Source organism: Ranitomeya imitator, chromosome 2, assembly GCF_032444005.1.
Source record: "Ranitomeya imitator isolate aRanImi1 chromosome 2, aRanImi1.pri, whole genome shotgun sequence".
Taxonomy (NCBI): Eukaryota; Metazoa; Chordata; class Amphibia; order Anura; family Dendrobatidae; genus Ranitomeya; species Ranitomeya imitator.
In genome coordinates, this window is record NC_091283.1 from 394056214 (window position 1) to 394082600 (window position 26387).

General features: G+C 43.4%; 1 protein-coding gene across 1 annotated transcript in view; it reads left to right on the forward strand.

Annotated features, from left to right (window-relative positions):
• LOC138666659 (zinc finger protein 208-like) overlaps nt 1-26387 on the forward strand; it is an 82181-nt gene that overhangs the window by 42449 nt on the left and 13345 nt on the right. Inside the window, exons 8-10 of the mRNA XM_069754849.1 lie at nt 478-584; nt 972-1132; nt 1254-2285. Coding sequence (XP_069610950.1) covers nt 478-584; nt 972-1132; nt 1254-2285 — 1300 coding nt within the window. The remainder of the gene's footprint in view (nt 1-477; nt 585-971; nt 1133-1253; nt 2286-26387) is intronic.

Here is a 26387-nt window from a genome sequence, read left to right on the forward strand (position 1 = left end):
CACTTTTGCGGATCACAATAGTTCATTTATTGTGTTCCTGGTATGTTTTTGATCTATATAAAGTGTTGCCTACTCCCCTTGTTTAGGGGTTATAGGATTGGGCGTTATGCTTACAGTTTGTGTTTCTGTCTTCAGACAGTTGGCCCACGTTACTAGAATGGACTTTTCCGCCAGAGAATCCTCATGGCGACAAAAAGCGTCGGATATGTTTCGTGCAGGTGCCTCACAACCTTCAATGGATGCTACACACACAGAGAGAGATCTAATGAAACAATATAAGAACTTTGTACATAAGAAAACAAAGATTTGGTGGACTAAAACTGCATTGGAAAATTATGTTAGCCAAAAGATTATTCCTAGGGGTTTGAGGGTGCAATTATTTCCAACCTTTGATCTTGGGGAACAAGGATTGATAGATCGCTGGACTAGGGCTGCCACCGTGTGTTCGCTTGAATTTCTCCAAATAATTATTGATAGCAATACCACATCTATCAAAAATATTGAGGAGGAGCTAAAAAAATTGGAAGATACGTTCAAGAAGGATATGAAAAAAGAGAATGTTGATGCTTTCCTCAAAGATGTTGGTAATGATTTGGAAAAATGGGAAAAAGATATATGCTCTATTAAAAGTAAAAAATATCAAAGAGATGTCTCAGATTATGAGAATAATAGAGTATATAAATGGCAAGGACTTAAAATAGGTGATGCAGACAAACTATCTAGAAGTGCCTCTTTCAGCTCAGTATCGTCTATGTCAGACGTTGGGCCATCAAAACATACAGGGGAAATGACATCTTGGAATGGACGTACCAGACATGGAGGCAATCCCAAAGCCAATGACTTCTTTAAAAAGAAAACATCTAAAAGAAATGATCAATATAAGGTGATTAATTTGTCATCACATATATTATCGGAACAACAGATTGGTATTCTTGAAAAGGGTCTTACTTTTTGTCCTTCATATTCCCCAGACAAATTTACATTGATTAAGGACTTACACCTCTTTTCACGAAAATTAATCTTGAAGAAACTTCATTACAAAGGTCAAGGTGATGATGAGTTTACTACTGTTGAGGAGAAGGAAGCCTTGGCCGATTTGGAGGCTTTGATTTTAGAAAATAATCTTGGCAAGGTAAGCAATTTCCCTAACCATTTAATAGGTAAAATCAAAAAAATTTCCATCTTTAAATATCTGCCCAGCGGTAGATATTTTCACAAAACTAGTGTCTAGGGATATTGAACAAATTTCTCAGAAAGGGTTTGGTCATTCTAACATGACCAAATCAGATAGAGAAGTTTTGGAAACGTTAAAAAGTTGGGATGATGTGGTTTTCAAACCCGCCGATAAGGGTGGTAACCTTGTCGTGTGGCCACATCATTTATATGAGAAACAAGCATATATATTGTTGGACAATAAGGAGTGCTACAAAAAGATGAGTACTAATCCCATCAAAACATTCCAGGATGAATTGTGTGGTATCTTGGAAGAAGCTTTTGCTGATGGGATTATTCCCAAACGATTGGTTGATTTAATTGAAAAAATGCACCCGCGTATGCCAACACTATATTTAATTCCCAAGATTCACAATAATCCAAGTGACCCACCTGGGAGACCCATAGTTTCTGGTAATGGGGGCCTATGTGAGGTCATTACACAGATCTTGGATCATTATCTCAAACCCTTAGTGAGCGAACTCCCATCATATATAAAGGATACCACCGCAGCATTGCGTAGGTTGGACAATTTACATCTGGGCCCCAAAAGTGTCATGGTAACGGCCGATGTGGAGGCCTTGTACACATCCATTAGACACGCGGATGGTATTAAGGCGGTGGCATCATTTCTGGAGTCGAGCAATTTAGCCAGAGATCTTATTCAACTGCTTCTGAAGCTTCTGGAGTTTGTGTTGACCCATAATGTGTTTGTTTTTGGGCGGGGCACGTATCTGCAGATGCAGGGAACCGCCATGGGTGCCTGCTGTGCCCCCTCCTATGCGAACCTGTTTCTGGGGGCATGGGAAAGGGATATTTTCCTCTGTAATCCCATCCCCCAGATGTGTCTCATCCAAGAGTGGATGAGGTATATTGATGACATCTGGTTCGTGTGGGAGGGGGGCGCAGAGGACCTTAATATTATGATGAATAGTCTCAATCAGAACTGTCTTAATATCAAGCTCACATTTGTGAGTGGCAGGATGGTGGATTTCTTGGATTTGCGGATACGTGCCTTGCCCAACGGGGACATCACTACTGATGTCTTCCGTAAAAAGACGGCCACGAATTCTGTATTACACGCACACTCAGCCCATTTACAATTTACTATACAGGGCATCCCTATCGGTCAGTTTCTGCGTGTTAAACGAATTTGTTCAGATACAAATGATTTTGAAAAACAATCCAGGGAACTGACCGATAGATTCAAGGAGCGGGGTTACAGTCACAGAATGATACGGAAAGGGTATATTAGGGCCAAGAATACGCCTAGGAATGTGCTTTTGTATAAAAATCAGATTAAAACTAAGAAGGATAATGACAATCAGATTCGGTATATCACGGGACATCATAATAAATGGTTTGAATTTAGACGTATAATTCAAAAACATTGGTCAGTTTTACATACGGATCCTACTCTGAGACTATGTTTACCTGCTGCCCCATCTATAGTGGCCAAGAGATCTAGAAACCTTGGCGATATTTTGGTGCACAGCCATTATATGGCCAATGGAAAAATGACAAAAAGACAGGACCAAAATATCAGGGGTTTCTTTCCGTGCGGCCTTTGTAAGGCGTGTGCCAATTGTACCAAAGCTAAGACATTTACCAATTTTGATGGGTCTAGAAGCTATGACATTAGAAAGCTTATCACTTGTACAACTAAAGGGGTCATCTACCATCTAACTTGCCCATGTGGCAAGATATATATAGGCCTCACAACCAGGGAACTGAGAATTCGAGTTCGGGAACATCACCTTGATATAGCTAAGGCAAAAACGATAGATGACATTTCCACCCTGAAGACCATTCCTCGACACTATAAGAGGTTTCATGATTCTAATCCCTATCTCATGAAAATAAAGGGTATTGATGTAGTTACATTGGGACCGAGAGGAGGTGACCTGGGCAAAGTCCTTGCCCAGGTCGAAAGTAGATGGATCTACAGATTAGGTACATTGACTCCACAAGGCCTGAACGAGAATCTGGGTTTCAGTGCATTCTTGTGAGGTAGTTCATATACTACTGTGATTTTGTAGGTGTAGTGGATCTCTCTTTGTGTTTGTGTAGCATCGGTTTTACTTGGTACGGTGGGTTTTCCCATAGTAGTTTTATTTTCTTGTTATATGGTGCAATTTTTAATTCTAATTTGTTTATTTAAGGTATGTTTCGGTCATATATACGGTCAACACCGGGTCTGGGCTACACTCCTTGCTTTATTGAGCTGTTGGATGAATCTGGAGAAAAAATAAAGAAAGAAAGAACTAATGACAATAACATCTGACCTATTAAATCCACTATGGCTGAGATGTTGAGGATAAATGTGGAAATTGATGGACATGTTCCTTCAAAAAGCTGACTCCAAGTACTGATCTATCTATGGAAAATATGGGGACAGGACTATGTACGAAGAAGAGTGACATCTATGGACTATTTTGGACTTCATATTTTGAAGAGATGTATATATCTCCCACTCTATAGATTGGAGAGGTATAATGTCATGATAGAAGATTTTGTGCGGAGTAGTGACTGCATTCTATATTATGCCTTTTTTTTTTTTTTTTTTTGTATGTTTTACGTTTTAATTAGATTGTAGATAATGTGAATATCAGATATATCAAATATATGGAGGGGTTGGTCACCTTTCGGGATATTAACTGCTTATATAGCGTCTTATTTAGATGTTTTAGGATTTTGTCACTCTCACGGGTAACAGATAGGTTTGCACTTTAATATAACTGGGTGCACTTTTCTGGCTGTGTTCCAATGGTGGCTGGTGGTGGCATGGCCCGTCCCCTATCTGCAGGAGGGGCGGGGTTTGCCCTATATCGCACCTGGAACATTGTAACCAGTATAATAGATATGTATATTGCATCAATATGTGAACCGTATCACTTTATAAACAAGCACATGGTCCTATATGGTTATATAGGTCACAAATTAATCTTTTATAGACACTCAAGGCTGTGGGTTCTTATATCGACATCCTTTATTGTTGCACGGCATATACTTATTTGGTGCATTTTTATCTACAGAATTTTTCCTTTCATTATCTCTCACTTTATAATTTATTTTTAGTCACTTTTTAACTTCACTAATTATTTTATTTAGGCATTATCGCAGCCAGCGTTCCTCTTTGAAAAATATAGTCTTTGGCTGGAGGTATTTGGATTAGAGATGATGTATGCAGTTACATAGATTTATCTTAGCTTTCTGGAAGGATTTTTTAGTATTGTAATAGCAGTGATTTCTTGGAGGGATATCGGGAATGTTCACGATAGTAATTAAATTAATCATTAGGATTCATTATACGGCCGATATTTTGAGACCGGAGGCCAGGTGTAGTGTAGCGAGTATGAGATAGTCCTGCCTATTACCATCTGATTGGATGTTGCCGGTATAAGACCTGTGAGACTCACCGCCTTAGACACACCCCCAGGAAGAAGCATCACGCGAAACGCGCGTCGGGGCAGGCAGAGGCAGCACGCCACTCTGGCTAGGGATTCCACGAGGAGACACGGAGCAGGTAATATGTGTGGGACAGGGGGCTTTTTATGGCTTCATTTGTGAAGGCGCATGGCAGCTTGTACAGGTAATATGTATTAGATCACAAGTTTATTGCGCTGGTTTGTTAGATACATATAGTAGCAGCCAGCTACAGCGGACATTGCACTTTGGCAAATGCGGGCTAATTTAAGCCGCGGTTCTATTGTAAGCGGTGCGCATGATATGCAAGCGCACTGCTGTATCAGGGGCACATAGTAATTTTTTATCTATATCGATTAGTATAGGAGGATATATGTCATAAATTTATTGCGCTGGTTTGTCAGACATATACAGTAGCATTCAGCTACAGCGGACATTGCACTTTGGCAAATTGCGGGCTAATTCAAGCCGCGGTTCTATTGTAAGCGGTGCGTATGTTATGTAAGCGCACTGCCCTGTCAGAGGCATATAGCAACTGTTATCTATATCGATTATTACAAGAGGATAAAAGTCGGTGATTTAGAGTGATCCAGCTGAAATACAGGGGATATTATCCTGCCAGCTATGCATATGGAATTAAGTGTATATTACGGTGACATCTACACTGAATATGGAATTATCGGCATGGCTGGGTAGTTTTTTCAACTGGACATTACGTAGTCATTTGGATATATTACTAAATCATTATTATTTTTTGCTCCTGTGAATTGTGATATTTGTTTTGTAAGATCTACATATGCCCGTGTGCCCATTTGTTTTGCTCTTTATTTTTAGTGTCTTACTCTAGCTGTCCGCCTCTTGTGGTTTAGGTTGTATAGAGGCACCTTAATATTTTATGTATGTTATGTATTGTATTTATTGTTAATAAAAGAATATGTTTTTAATATATTGTTGCTGCACTTTTGCGGATCACAATAGTTATTGTGTTCCTGGTATGTTTTTGATCTATATAAAGTGTTGCCTACTCCCCTTGTTTAGGGGTTATAGGATTGGGCGTTATGCTTACAGTTCAGATATGGTGTAGCAAGATGGAGTCTATTTCCTGATCAGCAGCACACTGGAAGGAATTTTTGGAATGTGAAGAAGTCACTGGACATTGGACGCTGGACATTGGACTGAATACCATATATAGAAATGAAGTTGGAATGAACCAATCAGAGTGACACTAACTATTCAGAAGTTGTTCAACCCCCCATTTCAGGCTTCTAGTATCTTCCTTTGTTCAGAGAATAAAGCAGTTGTGTGTAAACCTTTGCTGAGAGAGGAAGTGTGTATCTGTCTCTGTGTATCTGATACATTCTTAGCCTCTAAGCGCGCACTCAGCTTATATTTGGTCAGGTTCAAGCAATCATAAAGATCTCACTTTAAGGGATCACCCTCACAGTAATTGTTGAAACCATAACGCCAGACTGTTCTTGGTTGGCCATCAGGTCTGTGGGTGTTTGACGTGGTGTTTTTTTCTATCATTCGCACCAACCTTTGAAGACATCTATTGTCAATTTTTCTCTTTCCATCACGTCCAGGGAGGTTCTTGACAGTTCCACGCTTGGCAAATTTCTTAATAACATTGCGCACTGTTGAAACATGGATACCAAGGTCTTTGGAGGTGGCCTTTGTAGGGATCTGTACTCGGCTGCTGTTGAGGTAGGCACAGGAAGTGATATTGTGGAAATGTTCAAGCCAGTTTATTAAAATTGCATAAATCGCTCTGGATATAAAAAAAAAAAGGTACAGCCTTTTCCGGCACAAGGTGAAAAGCAAACCGGGACAAATAAACAGTCTGGATAACAATGCGGGTCCGCCAGCTCTGACCAGTGTCTTTAGCACACACACACATGGGAGGTCTCCACACCTCCAGCCACAGACACTGAATGAGGCAATAGGCCTCCATTTTATAGGCTGTAACCACACCCAGAGGTGAGGTATGTGTGTAGCTAGACCCTCCCATCTCTCATAGCTACCCGCAACCCGGGCCTAGGTGACCAAACACCACAGTGCTTATGTGCACTAAAGAAATACTCCAGGTTACATCACAGAGATCAGCTATCTCTGTGACACATACCTCCCATTAATTACGCTGCCATTAGTATTCACCTGGAAAATAAAATTCAAGAAATGCCCATGTGTGACGGACCCTGAGGACAACTGCATAACTAAAAGAGTGTCACTGGAGGCACATTGATAAGGGACACTCTTTTAGTTATACAGTTTATATTCAGGTTAGCAGGAGTTAAATCTTGAATGGGCTCAGCTTGGTTATTGCTTGTCATCACATGCAGGGAAAACCAGCCATGTCTGCTCTTTCCCAATTTAAACTGGCTTCACTGTTCAGATAATGATTCAAAACAAAGTCCTAAGTAGGGCGAGGCACTTCATACAATGTATAACAACAAAAAACCCATATGAACATAAATATGGGGAAAGGAAGAGATCCACTAATAATTTGAAGATATTCAAATTTTATTAAAGATAAATAAAAACACAATGTAAAAAAGCACAAAATATAAAGCAGTAATACCGTAGGGGATGTTGGGCAGAATAAGAGGCAGAAAAATATATTATATATATAAGGAGAGTATAGGAAGGATACTGATGTATCAAAAAGAATACACAGCAGAATGGCAATTCCCATCCTTACAAATTAACCTCAATGCCCTAATTGCCACTTTATGGTGACTGGGAGGCAGAACAGTAAAAAATAACAAAGGTAATATCTACCATCTGCTGACATGTTAATGGGTAAATGCGGCAATAACCGCTAAACTAATCCTATTAGTCAGACATAAGACGGAGTAAGTAACAAGCATGCCCAGCATCCCCTACGGTATTACTGCTTTAGATTGTGTGATTTTTTACATTGTTTTTATTTAACATTCATAAAATTTAAATATTTTATTAGTATTAGTGGATCTCTTCCTCTCTCCAAATTTATGTTCATATGGGTTTTTGCTGTTGTTCAGATGCCAGCAATAGTTCTCTATCCTGGTCTGAAGATTTGGACACGTTCTGGTTATTCATGGGTTTTTCTAAAGTTGTTTTGAGTGGTGTTTGGTTAAGCGCTTCCATTTTCCCTAGATATCTTTATATTACTTTGTTGCCTCTTGGGCTGTACACTTTATATTCCTCTTTGTATTTTCTGAGAGAGTGTTGTGTGATTGTGTTTCTCTTTCTGACCTGTCTGTTTTAGTATGCATTTCCCCATGCACAATACAGACTAGTGCTACTTAGGAGCATAGGTAGAAATGAGGCTCCTGTATCTCCACCTTCAGGGGAAATCCTGGGATAGAGATTCGCTGAGACCCGTAGCATGAGGGTCAGTATGGGTGCACATCAATTATCTCACAGTCACACTGGGACACATTGTCTCCTATGGGATATGCATTAACCATTCCCGGTGTCTCCTATGTGATGTATATGCACCAGTCTCGGTGTCTCCTGTGTGATAAAGTATATATTCAGAAGTCATTATCTCTTATTTGAATATGTGTGTGTATATATATATATATATATACATATATATATATATATATATATTTATACAGTACAGACCAAAAGTTTGGACACAACTTCAGATGACTATTAAAATTGTACATTCACACTGGAGGCATCAAAACTATGAATTAACACATGTGGAATTATATACTTAACAAAAAAGTGTGAAACAACTGAAAATATGCCTTATATTCTAGGTTCTTCAAAGTAGCCACCTTTTGCTTTGATGACTGCTTTGCACACTCTTGGCATTCTCTTTATGAGCTTCAAGAGGTAGTCACCGGGAATGGTCTTCCGACAATCTTGAATTAGTTCCCAGAGATGCTTAGCACTTGTTGGCCCTTTTGCCTTCACTCTGCAGTCCAGCTCACCCCAAACCATCTCAATTGGGTTCAGGTCTGGTGACTGTGGAGGCCAGGTCATTTGGTGTAGCACCCCATCGCTCTCCCTCTTGGTCAAATAGCCCTTACACAGCCTGGAGGTGTGTTTGGCGTCATTGTCCTGTTGAAAAATAAATGATGGTCCAACTAAACGCAGACCGGATGGAATAGCATGCCAATGCAAGATGCTGTTGTAGCCATGCTGGTTCAGTATGCCTTCAATTTTCAATAAATCCCCAATAGTGTCACCAGCAAAGCACCCCCACACCATTACACCTCCTCCTCCATGCTTCATGGTGGGAACAGGCATGTAGAGTCCATTTGTTCACCTTTTCTGCATCGCACAAAGACACGGTGGTTGGAATGGTTGGAACAAAAGATCTCAAATTTGGACTCATCAGACCAAAGCACAGATTTCCACTGGTCTAATGTCCATTCCTTGTGTTCTTGAGCCCAATCATGTCTCTTCTGCTTGTTGCCTGTCCTTAGCAGAGGTTTCCTAGCAGCTATTTTACCATGAAGGCCTGCTGCACAAAGTCTCCTCTTAACAGTTGTTGTAGAGATGTGTCTGCTTCTAGAACTCTGTGTGGCATTGACCTGGTCTCTAATCTGAGCTGCTGTTAACCTGCGATTTCTGAGGCTGGTGACTCGGATAAACTTATCCTCAGAAGCAGAGGTGACTCTTGGTCTTCCTTTCCTGGGGCGGTCCTCATGTGAGCCAGTTTCTTTGTAGCTCTTGATGGTTTTTGCAACTGCACTTGGAGACGCTTTCAAAGTTTTCCCAATTTTTCGGACTGACTGACCTTCATTTCTTAAAGTAATGATGGCCACTTGTTTTTCTTAACTTAGCTGCTTTTTTCTTGCCATAATACAAATTCTAACAGTCTATTCAGTAGGACTATCAGCTGTGTATCCACCAGACTTCTGCACAACACAACTGATGGTCCCAACACCATTTATAAGGCAAGAAATCCCACTTATTAAACCTGACAGGGCACACCTGTGAAGTGAAAACCATTTCCGGTGACTACCTTTCGAAGCTCATCAAGAGAATGCCAAGAGTGTGCAAAGCAGTCATCAAAGCAAAAGGTGGCTGCTTTGAAGAACCTAGAATATAAGACATAATTTAAGTTGTTTCACACTTTTTTGTTAAGTATATAATTCCACATGTGTTAATTCATAGTTTTGATGCCTTCAGTGTGAATGTACAATTTTCATAGTCATGAAAATATAGAAGAATCTTTAAATGAGATGGTGTGTCCAAACTTTTGGTCTGTACTGTGTGTGTATATATATATATAATGGACTGGTCTTCTGGTTAGATGCAGCTCCAACAGCAGTCATTGAATATCAAAAATAATGTGAATTCGCTGTGTAAAAGATGTGCTATACAAGACAAAAGATCATACTATATAATAATGGACAGCGCTATGAGTGACAAAAATAATGCGAATTCGCTGTGTAAGAGATGTGCTATACAAGACAACAGATCATACTATGTAATAATGGTCAGCGCTGTACATACAGGACGCTATATAATAACTCGCCAGAATGGAATATGGAACTGTGCTATAAATAATAAAAATAGAAACTATGTAATTAAAAACAGTGCTGTATATAACAAGAATGTACACTGAATTATACGTGACTGCGTTATACATAATAAGGCTACATTCCGGTATCCATGTGAAGTTTCAGTGTGCTGCCAGATTTTTTTTTCTTGGGCACCACACAAACCTATTGAGAATGTCCTTGAAATCGAATCAGAAATAGACATGCTGTGAGCATGTGGCCTAAGGGAGGTTGTGAAAATAGCCTTAGTCCCGGTCTTGTGTCCTATCCCAACACACATTTATTATAAGTCTGTGCTCCAGACCGACGCAAACCTGGAAAAGCAGTTGCGAGTAGCAATATCACTAATACCACTGAACATCACTCACCTCACCAAAGACAAGCGGCTCCAGCCATCACATATAAAGTATCAAAGTACCATCAAGTATAAAAAAATGTAAATCTGGTATCGCTATAATCGTACTGACCCGAAGAATGAATTGTTCTCTTTTACTGAACCGTAAAACAACTAAAAAGATATAATAAAAACAATAACTGAATTTTGCATTTTTGCCGATTCTCTGTCTGAAAAATTGTAAGAAAAGTGATAAAAAAATGTTATGTACCTCAAACTGGTACAAAAAAAAGTCAAATTGTTGGGCAGAAAATAAGCCCTCATACAGAATTGTTTGCAAGAAATATTAAAACGTTACAGGTTTCAGAATATGGCAACGAAAAAAAAAAAAAAAATATATATATATATACTAGATTGTGGCCCGATTCTAACGCATCGGGTATTCTAGAATATGCATGTCCCCGTAGTATATGGACAATGATGATTCCAGAATTCACGGCAGACTGTGCCCGTCGCTGATTGGTCGAGGCAACCTTTATGACATCATCGTCGCCATGGCAACCATTATGACATCATCGTCGCTGTGCCCGTTGCTGATTGGTCGAGGCCTGGCGGCCTCGACCAATCAGACGCGGGATGTCTACGTCCTTTATGACATCATCGTCGCTGTGCCCGTTGCTGATTGGTCGAGGCCTGGCGGCCTCGACCAATCAGAGACGCGGGATTTCCAGGACAGACAGACAGACAGACAGAAAAACCCTTAGACAATTATATATATAGATATATATATATATATTTTTTTTTTAAAGCAAAACTTAAAGAAATTGTATAAATCTGGTATCGCTGTAAGCTCAAAATAATCCAAATCCGTCTTATAACTTGCACCGCATAAAAAAGTGGCATAAAAATAAGAACTATTGTTGTACTGCTGTATATTTGTTTATCCTACCGCTTAAAAAAAGGAATTAGGCTTGGATCACATTTATCCTCTGCTCTCCGCTGAGCGCTTACATCATCGTCTCTGTATAGACCGCTGTTCAGAAAACCCCCCAAAGAAACCACACAATATAATCAGGCAGATGGAGTCACTTTGGTCTCCGTCTGGTCCTTGTTCTGGAGGTGTCCCATCATTTTAGGTGTCTTTTACGCACACAAGTGTGGGCGACCACAGTTCTGTGCCTAAGAAGATGGATACCACTGGAACAGACACCAAAGTCCTAACTCTAAGGCCGGGGTCAGACCTAACGTATAAAAATATGGTCCGTTTTTTACAGCCGAGATCCACAGAAAAGTTCCTGAACAGTGATCAGTATTAAATGCGAGGATGCGATTTTTTTTCTCCAAAAAGTATCCGTGTGTCATCCGTATAGCATCCGTACAGCGAGATTTTCTCACCGGCTTGCAAAATGGACATAAAATGGATCCATGGACTCAAATATTTGTGAAAACATACTGTATATAATGTCTATATATGTGTCAGTGAGACACATATAAATATATATTTATATTTAATACAGAGCTAGATAGCATAAAATCCGGTAATTCAATTGCCTGCTTTTGCTAACTCCTTACCAAACCCGACAGGATATGACACATGGTTTACATACAGTAAACCATTTCATATCCGTTATATTTTTACATATTCCTCACTAATAATGTCAATAATAATTAGTTAGTAGTGTGTGTGCATAATTTGGGAGCTCTAGGTGTTAAAATAAAGAGTTAAATCACTAAAAAAAGCTGGCGTGGGCTCCCGCGCAATTTTCTCCACCAGAGTGGGAAAGCCAGTGTCTGAGGGCACATATTAATAGCCTAGAATACCATGGTTATTTGCCCCCCCTGGCTAAAAACATCTGCCCCCAGCCACCCCAGAAAAGGGACATCTGGAAGATGCGCCTATTCTGGCACTTAACCACTCTCTTCCCACTCTCGTGTAGTGGTGGGATATGGGGTAATAAGCGGTTAATGCCACCTTGCTAATGTATTGTGACATTAAGACTGGTTAATAATGGGGAGATGTCAATAAGACACCTATCCATTATTAATCCAATAGTAGTAAAGGGTTAAAAATACACACACATTATGAATAAAGTATTTTAATGAAATAAACACATGGGGTTTTAATATCTTTATTGTATGCTCAATCCACCTGAAGACCCTCGTTCTTCTGAAAAAAAAGAAAAATAAAAAAGCAACAAGATCCCACACCTGTCCGCTGTACAGTCATGTCCCACTATGTAATTCCATCTGAAGGGGTTAAATACAGTTACAACATGGAGCGGTGCTAATGCGACTGCTCCTGGCTGTAAGAGACTGGGGAATGAATTAAATGAAGGTAACGTTGCTTCGGGTACTAGTGGTGCTGTCACCGAAGCTGCGCCCCCTGGTGGCATAAACTAATTTGAACTGTAGCGTGGGAATTTTTCTGAATATTTTCTCACGCTACACTTCATATGAGTTTATGCCACAAGGGGGAGCAGGGGAATGAATGGAATGCAGGGAAGCTTCGGTGACTTGCAGTGCTGTCACCGAAGCTTCCCTGCATTCCATTCATTCCCCAGTCTTTTACAGCCATGAGAGGCTGCATTTGCAGGCTCCTGGTTGTAAATGTATTACCCCATATCCCACCGCTACAGGGGAGTGGGAAGAGAGTGGCTAAGTGCCAGAATAGTTGCATCTTACAGATGTGCCTTTTCTGGGGTGGCTGGAGGCAGATGTTGTTAGTCAGGGGGGCAATAACCATGCTCCCTCTCTAGGCTATTAATATCTGCCATCAGTCACTGACTTTCCCAGTCTTGCGGAAAAAATTGCGCAGGAGCCTGCGCCAGTTTTTTTTTGTGATTTAACCCTTTATTTTAACACCTACAGCTCCCAAATTTTGCACACACAAATTACTAACATTATTATTGAGGAACTAGATGGTGGCCCGATTCTAATGCATCGGGTATTCTAGAATATGCATGTCCACGTAGTATATTTCCCAGCCACGTAGTATATTGCCCAGTGACGTAGTATATTGCCCAGCCACGTAGTATATTGCCCAGCTACGTAGTATATTGCCCAGTGATGTAGTATATTGCACAGTGACGTAGTATACAGCACAGAGCCACATAGTATATTGCCCAGCTATGTAGTATATTGCCCAGCCACGTAGTATATTGCCCAGCCACGTAGTATATTGCCCAGTGACGTAGTATATTACACAGCCACGTACTATACAGCACAGAGCCATGTAGTATATTGCCCAGCCACGAAGTATATTGCCCAGCCACGAAGTATATTGCCCAGCCACGTAGTATATTGCCCAGCCACGTAGTATATTGCCCAGTCACGTAGTATATTGCACAGCGACGTAGTATATTGCCCAGCCACGTAGTATATTGCCCAGCTACGTAGTATATTACACGGCGGCGTAGTATACAGCACAGAGCCACGTAGTATATTGCCCAGTGACGTAGTATATTGCACAGCCGTGTAGTATATTGCCCAGCCACGTAGTATATTGCCCAGTCACGTAGAATATTGCCCAGCCATGTAGCATATTGCCCAGTCACGTAGTATATTGCCCAGTGACGTAGTATACAGCACAGAGCCACATAGTATATTGCCCAGTCACGTAGTATATTGCACAGCGACGTAGTATATTGCGCAGTGACGTAGTATATTGCACAGCGACGTAGTATATTGCCCAGCCACGTAGTATATTGCCCAGCTACGTAGTATATTACACAGCGGCGTAGTATACAGCACAGAGCCACGTAGTATATTGCCCAGTGACGTAGTATATTGCACAGCCGTGTAGTATATTGCCCAGCCACGTAGTATATTGCCCAGTCACGTAGAATATTGCCCAGCCATGTAGTATATTGCCCAGTCACGTAGTATATTGCCCAGTGACGTAGTATACAGCACAGAGCCACATAGTATATTGCCCAGCCACGTAGTATATTGCACAGCGACGTAGTATATTGCCCAGTGACGTAGTATATTGCACAGCGATGTAGTATATTGCCCAGTCAAGTAGTATATTGCCCTGTCACATAGTATGTTGCCCAGCTACGTAGTATATTGCCCAGTCACGTAGTATGTTGCCCAGCTACGTAGTATATTGCCCAGCCACGTAGTATATTGCCCAGCCACGTAGTATATTGCCCAGCCACGTATGTCACAGGTTAAAAAATAAACATACTCACCTTCGGATCTGAGGGCCCCTTGTAGCGCGCAGCTGCCGCCATCTTCCGTTCCCAGGATGCATTGCAAAATTACCCAGATGACTTAGCGGTCTCGCGAGGCCGCTAAGTCTTCTGGGTAATTTCGCAATGCATCGCCGGGAACGGAAGATGGCGGCCGGCTCTGCGGACAACGGAGGGTGAGTATAGCAGGTTTTTTGTTTTTTTATTATTTTTAACATTACATTTTTTACTATTGATGCCACATAGGCAGCATCAATAGTAAAAAGTTGGGGACACACAGGGTTAATAGCGGCAGTAACGGAGTGCGTTACCCGCGGCATAACGTGGTCCGTTACCGCCGTCATTAACCCTGTGTTAGCGTTGGCTGGAGGGGAGTATGCGGGCGCCGGGCAGTGACTGCGGGGAGTAAGGAGCGGCCATTTTCTTCCAGACTGTGCCCATCGCTGATTGGTCGTGGCTGTTTTGCCGCGACCAATCAGCGACTTGGATTTCCTTGACAGCCAGAGGCCACGACCAATGAATATCCGTGACAGAAAGAAGGAAAGACAGAAAGACGGAAGTGACCCTTAGACAATTATATAGTAGATATATAAAAATATAACGGATATGAAATAGTTTACTGTCGGTTTGATAAGGAGACAGCAAAAGCCGGCAATTAAATTACTGGCTTTTATGCTATCTAGCTCTGTATTAAATAAATATATATTTTTATTTATATGTGTGTCTCACTAACCTGTCAGTGTGATTTTACTGTACACCGCCCTGAATTACGGACTTTTCTACACGACACTGGTGCGTGTTTCTCACAAGGCAGACGTGTGGTCCGTGTGTAATCCGTATTTTTCTCGCCCCCATAGACATTCACTGGTGTATTTTTGGAGGAATATGTTGACAATCACAGCATGCTGCTATTTTCTCAGCCCGTAAAATACGGCTGAGAAATATATGGCTGATGGAAGCTGCCCCATAAAAAACATTGGTCCGTGTGCAATGCGTTGTTTTTTCGACCCTCTCCCTCGTCCGCATTTCTAATGTGACGCCGGCCTAAGGGTATGTGCACACGTAATGGATTCCATTTCGGATTTTTCCACGCAGATTCTGCAGATTTTGTGCGGATTTCATCTGTTTTTACACATGCGGATTCCTATAATGGAATAGGTGTAAAACGCTGTGGTGTGAGGCTGTGACCCCTGTTACAGTTAGGGGACGCTGTTTTTGCTCCCCAGAATGGGCACGGAGGCGTATGAAGGCCATAGGTGTGCATGACAGTCGCAGGTGTAGCTGTGATTGCAATGTGTGGCAGTGACTCATGTCACAGGTAGGGGGTCTGTTGTGAATTCAGGGGCTAAGCTCCCTCCTGTGGTCGAGAGTGGTACTTCGGCTGGTTCTGTCTATGAGCTTCCTTTGGTGGATGAGAGTGGTACTGCGGCTTCTGAGTTTCCTTCCTCAGGTGATGAGGTTAGGTCGTTAGGTGCTGCTCTATTTAACTCCACCTGGTGCTTTGATCCTGGCCTCCAGTCAATGTTCTAGTATTGGTCTTGCTTCCTCCTGGATCGTTCCTGTGGCCTGTCTATCCTGCATAATCTAAGTTTTGCTTGTGTTATTTTTGCTATTTTTTCTGTCCAGCTTGCTATATTGGTTTTTCTTGCTTGCTGGAAGCTCTGAGACGCAGAGGGAGCACCTCCGTACCGTTAGTCGGTGCGGAGGGTCTTTTTGCCCCTCTGCGTGGTTGTTTGTAGGTTTTTGTGTTGACCGCAAAGCTATCTTTCCTATCCTCGGTCTATTCAGTAAGTCGGGCCTCACTTTGCTAAATCTATTTCATCTCTGTGTTTGTATTTCATCTTACTCACAGTCATTATATGTGGGGGGCTGCCTTTTCCTTTGGGGAATTTCTCTGAGGCAAGGTAGGCTTATTTTTCTATCTTCAGGGCTAGTTAGTTTCTCAGGCTGTGCCGAGTTGCATAGGGAGCGTTAGGCGCAATCCACGGCTACCTCTAGTGTGGTGTGTTAGGATTAGGGATTGCGGTCAGCAGAGTTCCCACGTCTCAGAGCTCGTCCTTTGTTTTTGTTAATTGTCAGGTCACTTTGTGTGCTCTGAACTTCAATGTCCATTGTGGTTCTGAATTACCTGTTCATAACAGGGGTCGCTGTGTGTTCTCCCCAGGTTGTGCATGCAGATGGATGAAGTCCATAGGTGTGCATGAGAGTCACGGATTTCCAGTCCGGGTTTTCCATGTGGTTGAAGGCCACAGGTTTGTGTGTGTTTAAAAGTCCTGCAGTAAGGGGTATGGGTGTGTCAGGTGCACATCAGTGTCAGTCTGGTGTGTGCTGGTGTGCAGAGCAGAGGCCTGCAGAGCGCTGGCTGAGTGCATGGAGGCACAGGCCAGTGTAGCCAGCGCCCATGGCAGCTGAATAGCCTGGCACCCGCAGTGTATACAGCGATACAAGTCATCCATGGTACTGGTCTCGGATGTGGACAGTCCTGTGCCTGGAGGTGGATGTTCTGTGCCCGAAGCAGTCGGATGTGGACAGTCCTGTGCCCAGAGGTGGATGTCCTGTGCCCAAAAGAGACGGATGTGGACAGTCCTGTGCCCGGAGGTGGATGTCCTGTGCCCGAAAGAGGACTAGCATGTGTAACTATTGCAAACAGGTGGATATTGCGCCCGGCTGCCATCCGGAGGATATCCTGGGCTGTGTACGGCTGCGTGAGTAAAGAGACTGTGATACAGCGATGCAGGACACCCACGGGAACTAGTCAGAGGAGGGCTGGCATGTGTAGTGTCTGCAACATATGAGGCTGTGTATATGGAGACTGTAATATGGCGTGCGGTCACCCAGGGAAACTGGACAAGGGAAGTCTGGCCTGTTTAGGGACCGCAAATCTAACCCTAATGGTTGAGACTGTGGTCCCAGCTGTCTTCAGGTCATTGACCAGGTCCTCCTGTGTAGTTCTGGGCTGATTCCTAACCTTTCCCAGAATCATCCTTACCTCATGAGGTGAGATCTTGTATGGAGCCCCAGACTGAGGAAGATTGACAGTCATCTTGTGTTTCTTCCATTTTCTAATAATTGTGTGAACAGTTGTTGCCTTCTCACCAAGCTGCTTGCCTATTCTCCTATAAGAAGAGGTGTGGAAACCACATAAAACGACCAAAACTGGTAATTCAATTGTATAAATAGTTTTATTGAACATATAGGACTAGGGTTTATTATTGTTCTATGCCCCATACCCTTGTGATTGATATCTGTACTCTGGAGTCCTCTCCTCTATATGGCCATTCTTTATTATTAGGAGTCTGTGTCTTTCCATCCGCTGACACAATTACACCTTTGTGCGGTGTCTCGCACCATGGTCCCACTTTGTACCATTTATGTCCTGATTTTTTCTATGTGTAATACTCTATATGTTCAATAAAACTATTTATAGAATTGAATTACCAGTTTTGGTCGTTTTATGTGGTTTCCACACCTCTTCTTATATGCTGCTTTACGGCTTGGTTTGAATTTAATCCCCTATAGAAGCAACAGATTTATATAGACTTTGTTTCAGTGATGTTGCTATTGAATACCCGTATTCTTGTATTGCCTATTCTCCTGTAGCCCATCCCAGCCGCTTTGTGCAGGTCTACAATTTTGTACCTGGTGTCCTTAGACAGCTCTATGGTCTTGGCCATGGTGGAGATGTTGGAGTGTGATTGATTATGTGGACAGGTGTCTTTTATACAAGTAATGAGTTCAAACAGGTGCAATAACTACAGGTAATGAGTGCAGAGTAGGAGGTGGGAAAACTTGCAAAAATGTCAGTGTATCAAATACTGGTTTTCCCCACTGTATATTACACCATGTATAACTGCAGAATATATGTGATAGAGACACACAGCTCTGCCACATACACATTATATACACAGCTCTGCTACATACACATCGCACACACACACAGCTCTGCTTCATACAGACACAGCCCTGCTATATGCACAATATACAAACACAGCTCTGCTACTTACACATCGTACACACACACACACAGCTCTGCTATGTAAACATTGTACACACAGCTGTGCTACATTATAATAATAATAATTTTTATTTATATAGCGACAACATATTCCGCAGCATTTTACAATTAAGCGGGTACATGTACAGACAATAAATTCAGTATAAGTTAAGACAATTTAAACAGTGACATTAGGGGTGAGGTCCCTGCTCGCAAGCTTACCATCTACAAGGAAATGGGGGGACACAATGGGTGAAAAGTGCTTATTTCAGGTCTGACAATTATAATAAATAGGGATTTTCATATAAAGCTGCTTGATCGGTCATCAGCCCGTGTGTTTAAGTGCAATAGTCGAGTATCAAGTGCAGTTATGTGCATGGATGGTGTGGAGGCAGATGAATAGTAGGGTGCAGATTCACATGCAGATAATATTTGGAAGGAGGGAACAGGGCAAAGTTAGTTTACCGAGTAGTTGATGTGGTAGGCTTGTTTGAAGAGATGGGTTTTTAAAGCGTGCTTGAATAGGTCGGGGCTAGGTACTGTTGTAAGTTCTGTTGTCGGGCTCCCTCCTGTGGTCATGAATGGTACTTCGGCTGGTTCTGTCTATGGACTTTCTCTGGTGGCTGTGGGTGTTTCTGAGTTTCCTTCCTCAGGTGACGAGGTTAATTCGTTAGCTGGCTGCTCTATTTAACTCCACTTAGATCTTTGCTCCAGGCCACCTGTCAATTTTCCAGTATTGGTCTAGTTCACTCCTGGATCGTTCTTGTGACCTGTCTTCCCAGCTGAAGCTAAGTAACTGCTTGTTTTTCTCTGGTTTGCTATTTTTCTGTCCAGCTTGCTATTTCGATTGTTCTTGCTTGCTGGAAGCTCTGGGACGCAGAGGGAGCGCCTCCGCATCGTGAGTCGGTGGGGAGGGTCTTTTTGCGCCCTCTGCGTGGTCTTTTTGTAGGTTTTTGTGCTGACCGCAAAGTAACCTTTCCTATCCTCGGTCTGTTCAGTAAGTCGGACCTCACTTTGCTTAATCTATTTCATCTCTGTGTTTGTATTTTCATCTTTACTCACAGTCATTATATGTGGGGGGCTGCCTTTTCCTTTGGGGAATTTTTCTGAGGCAAGGTAGGCTTTATTTTTCTATCTTCAGGGCTAGCTAGTTTCTTAGGCTGTGCCGAGTTGCATAGGGAGCGTTAGGCGCAATCCACGGCTATTTCTAGTGTGGTTGATAGGATTAGGGATTGCGGTCAGCAGAGTTCCCACGTCCCAGAGCTCATCCTATATTATCAGTAACTATCAGGTCATTCCGTGTGCTCTTATCCACCAGGTCCATTATTGTCCTGACCACCAGGTCATAACAGTACAGGTGGCCCAAAGTACTAATGCATCTCAATAGAGGGATAAGAGAAGTTCTGAGACCATTTTTTTTTCTTTGTAGTGTGTTTTGTCTCTCTTTTCCCCTTTACATCTGGGTGGTTCAGAACACAGGTGTAGACATGGACATTCAAGGTCTGTCCTCTTTGATGGATAATCTCACTATAAGTGTACAAAACATTCAAGATTTAGTGGTTCAGAATCCGATGTCAGAGCCTAGGATTCCAATTCCTGATTTGTTTTTTGGTGATAGATCTAAGTTCTTGAATTTCAAAAATAATTGTAAATTGTTTCTTGCCTTGAAACCTCGCTCCTCAGGTGACCCTGTTCAACAAGTAAAGATCATTATTTCTTTGTTACGCGGTGACCCTCAAGACTGGGCATTTTCCCTTGCGCCAGGAGATCCGGCATTGCGTGATGTTGATGCGTTTTTCCTGGCGCTTGGATTGCTTTATGACGAACTTAATTCAGTGGATCAGGCAGAGAAAATCTTGCTGGCTCTGTGTCAGGGTCAGGATGAAGCGGAGATATATTGTCAGAAGTTTAGAAAGTGGTCTGTGCTCACTCAGTGGAATGAATGTGCCCTGGCAGCAATCTTCAGAAAGGGTCTCTCTGAAGCCCTTAAGGATGTCATGGTGGGATTTCCCATGCCTGCTGGTCTGAATGAGTCTATGTCTTTGGCCATTCAGATTGATCGACGCTTGCGTGAGCGTAAAGCTGTGCACCATTTGGCGGTACTATCTGAGCATGGACCTGAGCCTTTGCAATGTGATAGGACTTTGACCAGAGCTGAACGGCAAGAACACAGACGTTGGAATGGGCTATGTTTTTACTGTGGTGATGCCACTCATGCTATCTCCAATTGTCCTAAGCGCACTAAGCGGTTCGCTAGGTCTGACACCATTGGTACTGTACAGTCTAAATTTCTATTGTCCGTTACTCTGATTTGTTCTTTGTCATCCTATTCTGTTATGGCATTTGTGGATTCAGGTGCTGCCCTGAATTTGATGGACTTGGAGTATGCTAGGCGCTGTGGTTTTTTCTTGGAGCCCTTGCAGTATCCCATTCCATTGAGAGGAATTGATGCTACGCCTTTGGCCAAGAATAAGCCTCAGTACTGGACCCAATTGACCATGTGCATGGCTCCTGCACATCAGGAGGATATCCGCTTTCTGGTGTTGCATAATCTGCATGATGTGGTCGTTTTGGGGTTGCAATGGCTACAGGTTCATAATCCAGTATTGGACTGGAAATCTATGTCTGTGTCCAGCTGGGGTTGCCAGGGAGTACATGGTGATGTTCCATTTTTGTCTATTTCGTCTTCCACTCCTTCTGAAGTTCCAGAGTTTTTGTCGGATTATCGGGATGTATTTGATGAGCCCAAAGCCAGTGCCCTACCTCCTCATAGGGATTGCGATTGTGCAATTAATTTGATTCCTGGTAGTAAGTTTCCTAAGGGCCGATTGTTCAATTTATCTGTGCCAGAACATGCCGCTATGCGGAGTTATATAAAGGAATCCTTGGAGAAGGGTCATATTCGCCCGTCGTCGTCACCATTGGGAGCAGGGTTCTTTTTTTGTGGCCAAGAAGGATGGTTCTTTGAGACCTTGTATTGATTGCCGCCTTCTCAATAAAATTACAGTCAAATTTCAGTATCCTTTGCCGTTGCTGTCTGATTTGTTTGCTCGTATTAAAGGGGCTAGTTGGTTCACCAAGATAGATTTTCGAGGGGCGTATAATCTTGTGCGTATTAAACAAGGCGATGAATGGAAAACAGCATTTAATACGCCCGAGGGCCATTTTGAGTACCTGGTTATGCCATTCGGGCTTTCCAATGCTCCATCAGTATTTCAGTCCTTTATGTATGACATCTTCCGAGAGTACCTGGATAAATTCCTGATTGTATATTTGGATGACATTTTGGTCTTTTCGGATGATTGGGAGTCTCATGTGAAGCAGGTCAGAATGGTGTTCCAGGTCCTTCGTGCGAATTCCTTGTTTGTGAAGGGGTCAAAGTGTCTCTTTGGAGTTCAGAAGGTTTCATTTTTGGGGTTCATTTTTTCCCCTTCTACTATCGAGATGGACCCTGTTAAAGTCCAAGCCATTTACGATTGGACTCAGCCGACATCTGTGAAGAGCCTGCAAAAGTTCCTGGGCTTTGCTAATTTTTATTGGCGCTTCATCACTAATTTTTCTACTGTTGCTAAACCGTTGACTGATTTGACCAAGAAGGGTGCTGATGTGGTCAATTGGTCTTCTGCAGCTGTAGAGGGTTTTCAGGAGTTGAAGCGTCGTTTTTCTTCTGCCCCTGTGCTGTGCCAGCCAGATGTTTCGCTCCCGTTTCAGGTTGAGGTTGATGCTTCTGAGATTGGAGCTGGGGTTGTTTTGTCGCAAAGAAGTTCTGATGGCTCGGTGATGAAACCATGTGCTTTCTTTTCTAGAAAGTTTTCGCCTGCTGAGCGCAATTATGATGTTGGTAATCGAGAGTTGTTGGCCATGAAGTAGGCATTCGAGGAGTGGCGTCATTGGCTTGAAGGAGCCAAGCATCGCGTGGTGGTCTTGACAGATCACAAGAATTTGACTTATCTTGAGTCTGCCAAACGGTTGAATCCGAGACAGGCTCGATGGTCGTTATTTTTCTCCCGTTTTGATTTTGTGGTTTCGTACCTTCCGGGCTCTAAGAATGTGAAGGCTGATGCCCTGTCAAGGAGTTTTGTGCCTGACTCTCCGGGTGTTCCTGAGCCGGCGGGTATTCTCAAAGAGGGGGTAATTTTGTCTGCCATCTCCCCTGATTTGCGGCGGGTGCTGCAAAAATTTCAGGCTGATAGACCTGACCGTTGCCCAGCAGAGAAACTGTTTGTCCCTGATAGATGGACTAGTAGAGTTATCTCTGAGATTCATTGTTCAGTGTTGGCTGGGCATGCTGGAATCTTTGGTACCAGAGATTTGGTGGCTAGATCCTTTTGGTGGCCGTCTTTGTCACGGGATGTGCGTTCTTTTGTGCAGTCCTGTGGGACTTGTGCTCGGGCTAAGCCCTGCTGTTCTCGTGCCAGTGGGTTGCTTTTGCCCTTGCCGGTCCCGAAGAGGCCCTGGACGCATATTTCTATGGATTTTATTTCGGATCTCCCCGTCTCTCAAAAGATGTCGGTCATTTGGGTGGTTTGTGATCGCTTTTCTAAGATGGTCCATTTGGTACCCTTGTCTAAATTGCCTTCCTCCTCTGATTTGGTGCCACTATTTTTCCAGCATGTGGTTCGTTTACATGGTATCCCGGAGAACATCGTTTCTGACAGAGGTTCCCAGTTTGTTTCGAGGTTTTGGCGATCTTTTTGTGCTAGGATGGGCATTGATTTGTCTTTTTCCTCGGCTTTCCATCCTCAGACAAATGGCCAAACCGAACGAACTAATCAGACTTTGGAAACATATCTGAGATGCTTTGTTTCTGCTGATCAGGATGATTGGGTGTCCTTTTTGCCGTTGGCTGAGTTCAACCTTAATAATCGGGCCAGCTCGGCTACTTTGGTTTCGACGTTTTTCTGCAATTCTGGTTTCCATCCGCGTTTCTCTTCAGGGCAGGTTGAGTCTTCGGACTGTCCTGGTGTAGATACTGTGGTGGATAGGTTGCAGCAGATTTGGACTCATGTGGTGGACAATTTGACATTGTCCCAGGAGAAGGCTCAACATTTCGCTAACCGCCGGCGTTGTGTGGGTCCCCGACTTCGTGTTGGGGATTTGGTTTGGTTGTCGTCTCGTTATGTTCCTATGAAGGTTTCCTCTCCTAAGTTTAAGCTTCGTTTCATTGGTCCGTATAAGATTTCTGAGGTTATCAATCCTGTGCCATTTCGTTTGGCCCTTCCTGCTTCTTTTGCCATCCATAATGTGTTCCATAGGTCATTGTTGCGGAGATACGTGGCGCCTGTGGTTCCATTCGTTGATCCTCCTGCCCCGGTGTTGGTTGAGGGGGAGTTGGAGTATGTGGTGGAGAAGATTTTGGATTCTCGTATTTCGAGACGGAAACTCCAGTACCTGGTCAAGTGGAAGGGTTATGGTCAGGAAGATAATTCCTGGGTTTTTGCCTCTGATGTTCATGCTGCCGATCTGGTTCGTGCCTTTTATTTGGCTCGTCCTGGTCGGCCTGGGGGCTCTGGTGAGGGTTCGGTGACCCCTCCTTAAGGGGGGGGTACTGTTGTGAGTTCTGTTGTCGGGCTCCCTCCTGTGGTCATGAATGGTACTTCGGCTGGTTCTGTCCATGGACTTTCTCTGGTGGCTGTGGGTGTTTCTGAGTTTCCTTCCTCAGGTGACGAGGTTAATTCGTTAGCTGGCTGCTCTATTTAACTCCACTTAGATCTTTGCTCCAGGCCACCTGTCAATGTTCCAGTATTGGTCTAGTTCACTCCTGGATCGTTCTTGTGACCTGTCTTTCCAGCTGAAGCTAAGTAACTGCTTGTTTTTCTCTGGTTTGCTATTTTTCTGTCCAGCTTGCTATTTCGATTGTTCTTGCTTGCTGGAAGCTCTGGGACGCAGAGGGAGCGCCTCCGCACCGTGAGTCGGTGCGGAGGGTCTTTTTGCGCCCTCTGCGTGGTCTTTTTGTAGGTTTTTGTGCTGACCGCAAAGTAACCTTTCCTATCCTCGGTCTGTTCATTAAGTCGGGCCTCACTTTGCTTAATCGATTTCATCTCTGTGTTTGTATTTTCATCTTTACTCACAGTCATTATATGTGGGGGGCTGCCTTTTCCTTTGGGGAATTTCTCTGAGGCAAGGTAGGCTTTATTTTTCTATCTTCAGGGCTAGCTAGTTTCTTAGGCTGTGCCGAGTTGCATAGGGAGCGTTAGGCGCAATCCACGGCTATTTCTAGTGTGGTTGATAGGATTAGGGATTGCGGTCAGCAGAGTTCCCACGTCCCAGAGCTCGTCCTATATTATCAGTAACTATCAGGTCATTCCGTGTGCTCTTATCCACCAGGTCCATTATTGTCCTGACCACCAGGTCATAACAAGGTACATTCACATTATATACACACAGCTCTGCTACATACACATCATTGCTCTGCTATATACACATCATACACATACGGCTCTACTACATCCATATCATACACACACGAATCTGCTATATACACATTACTCACACACACGGCTCCGCTCCGTACACCTCGTACACACACACACACACGGCTCTGCTACATAGATACTATAAACCTCTCCTGACCCCACACAGAAACTTCCCCTCATCCAGCACCATGACAACCAGCACAGCAGAGTCCTGCATACACTGAGGCCCCTGATCATGTGACCCCTGACTCCTCCCCTCCTGTGACCTCATCACAGGTCCTGTGCGCATAGAACAGCCATATATGTGGTGTGCGGCTCTGCAGGTGGAGGTAGGTGCTGGAGATTCCCCATTACTGGGCGGGGGCAGGGGACATTAACCCCCTCAGTGCTGAGCCTATGGTAAATCTCTGTATGTGGCTATAATGGGACTGTGCCCAGACGTCACCACTCTGCTGTCCAGAATCCCAGAGTGCCTATCAGCCATTTCCTCCTTCTTCTCCTCTCGCTTCCTCAAACTCAATGTGGACAAATCTGAACTCATCATCTTTCCTCCATCCCATAGATCTTTCATACCTGATCTATCTATCACAATCAATGGCATCATGCTTTCCCCCGTACCAGAAGTCCGCTGCCTCGGAGTAACCTTCGACTCTGCCCTGTCCTTCAAACCACACATCCAAGCTCTTTCCACCTCCTGTCTCCTCCAGCTTAAAAATATCTCCAGAATCCGTCCTTTCCTCAACCGTCAATCTACTAAAATGCTTGTGCATGCCCTCATCATCTCCCGCCTTGACTACTGCAACATCCTTTTCTGTGGCCTCCCAGCTAACACCCTTGCACCTCTCCAGTCCATCTTTAACTCTGCTGCCCGACTAATTTATCTCTCTCCTCGCTACTCCTCTGCTTCCCCCCTCTGCAAATCTCTTCACTGGCTCCCATTTCCTCAGCGCATCCAGTTCAAATGACTAATACTAACCTACAAAGCCATCCACAACCTGTCTCCTCCATATATCTCTGAACTAATCTCCCGATATCTTCCCTCATGTGATCTCCGGTCCTCCCAAGACCTCCTTCTCTCCTCCACACTTATTCGCTCCTCATCCAACCGCCTCCAAGACTTCTCCAGAATATCCCCCATCCTCTGGAATTCTTTGCCCCAACACGTCCGACTATCAACCTCATCACTACCGAAGCTACCGCATCACCAACACCGGAGCTGCCGCAACCCCCAACCTACTGTCTCCTTCCCCATAATCCTGTAGAATGTAAGCCCGCAAGGGCAGGGTCCTCGCTCCTCTGTATCAGTCT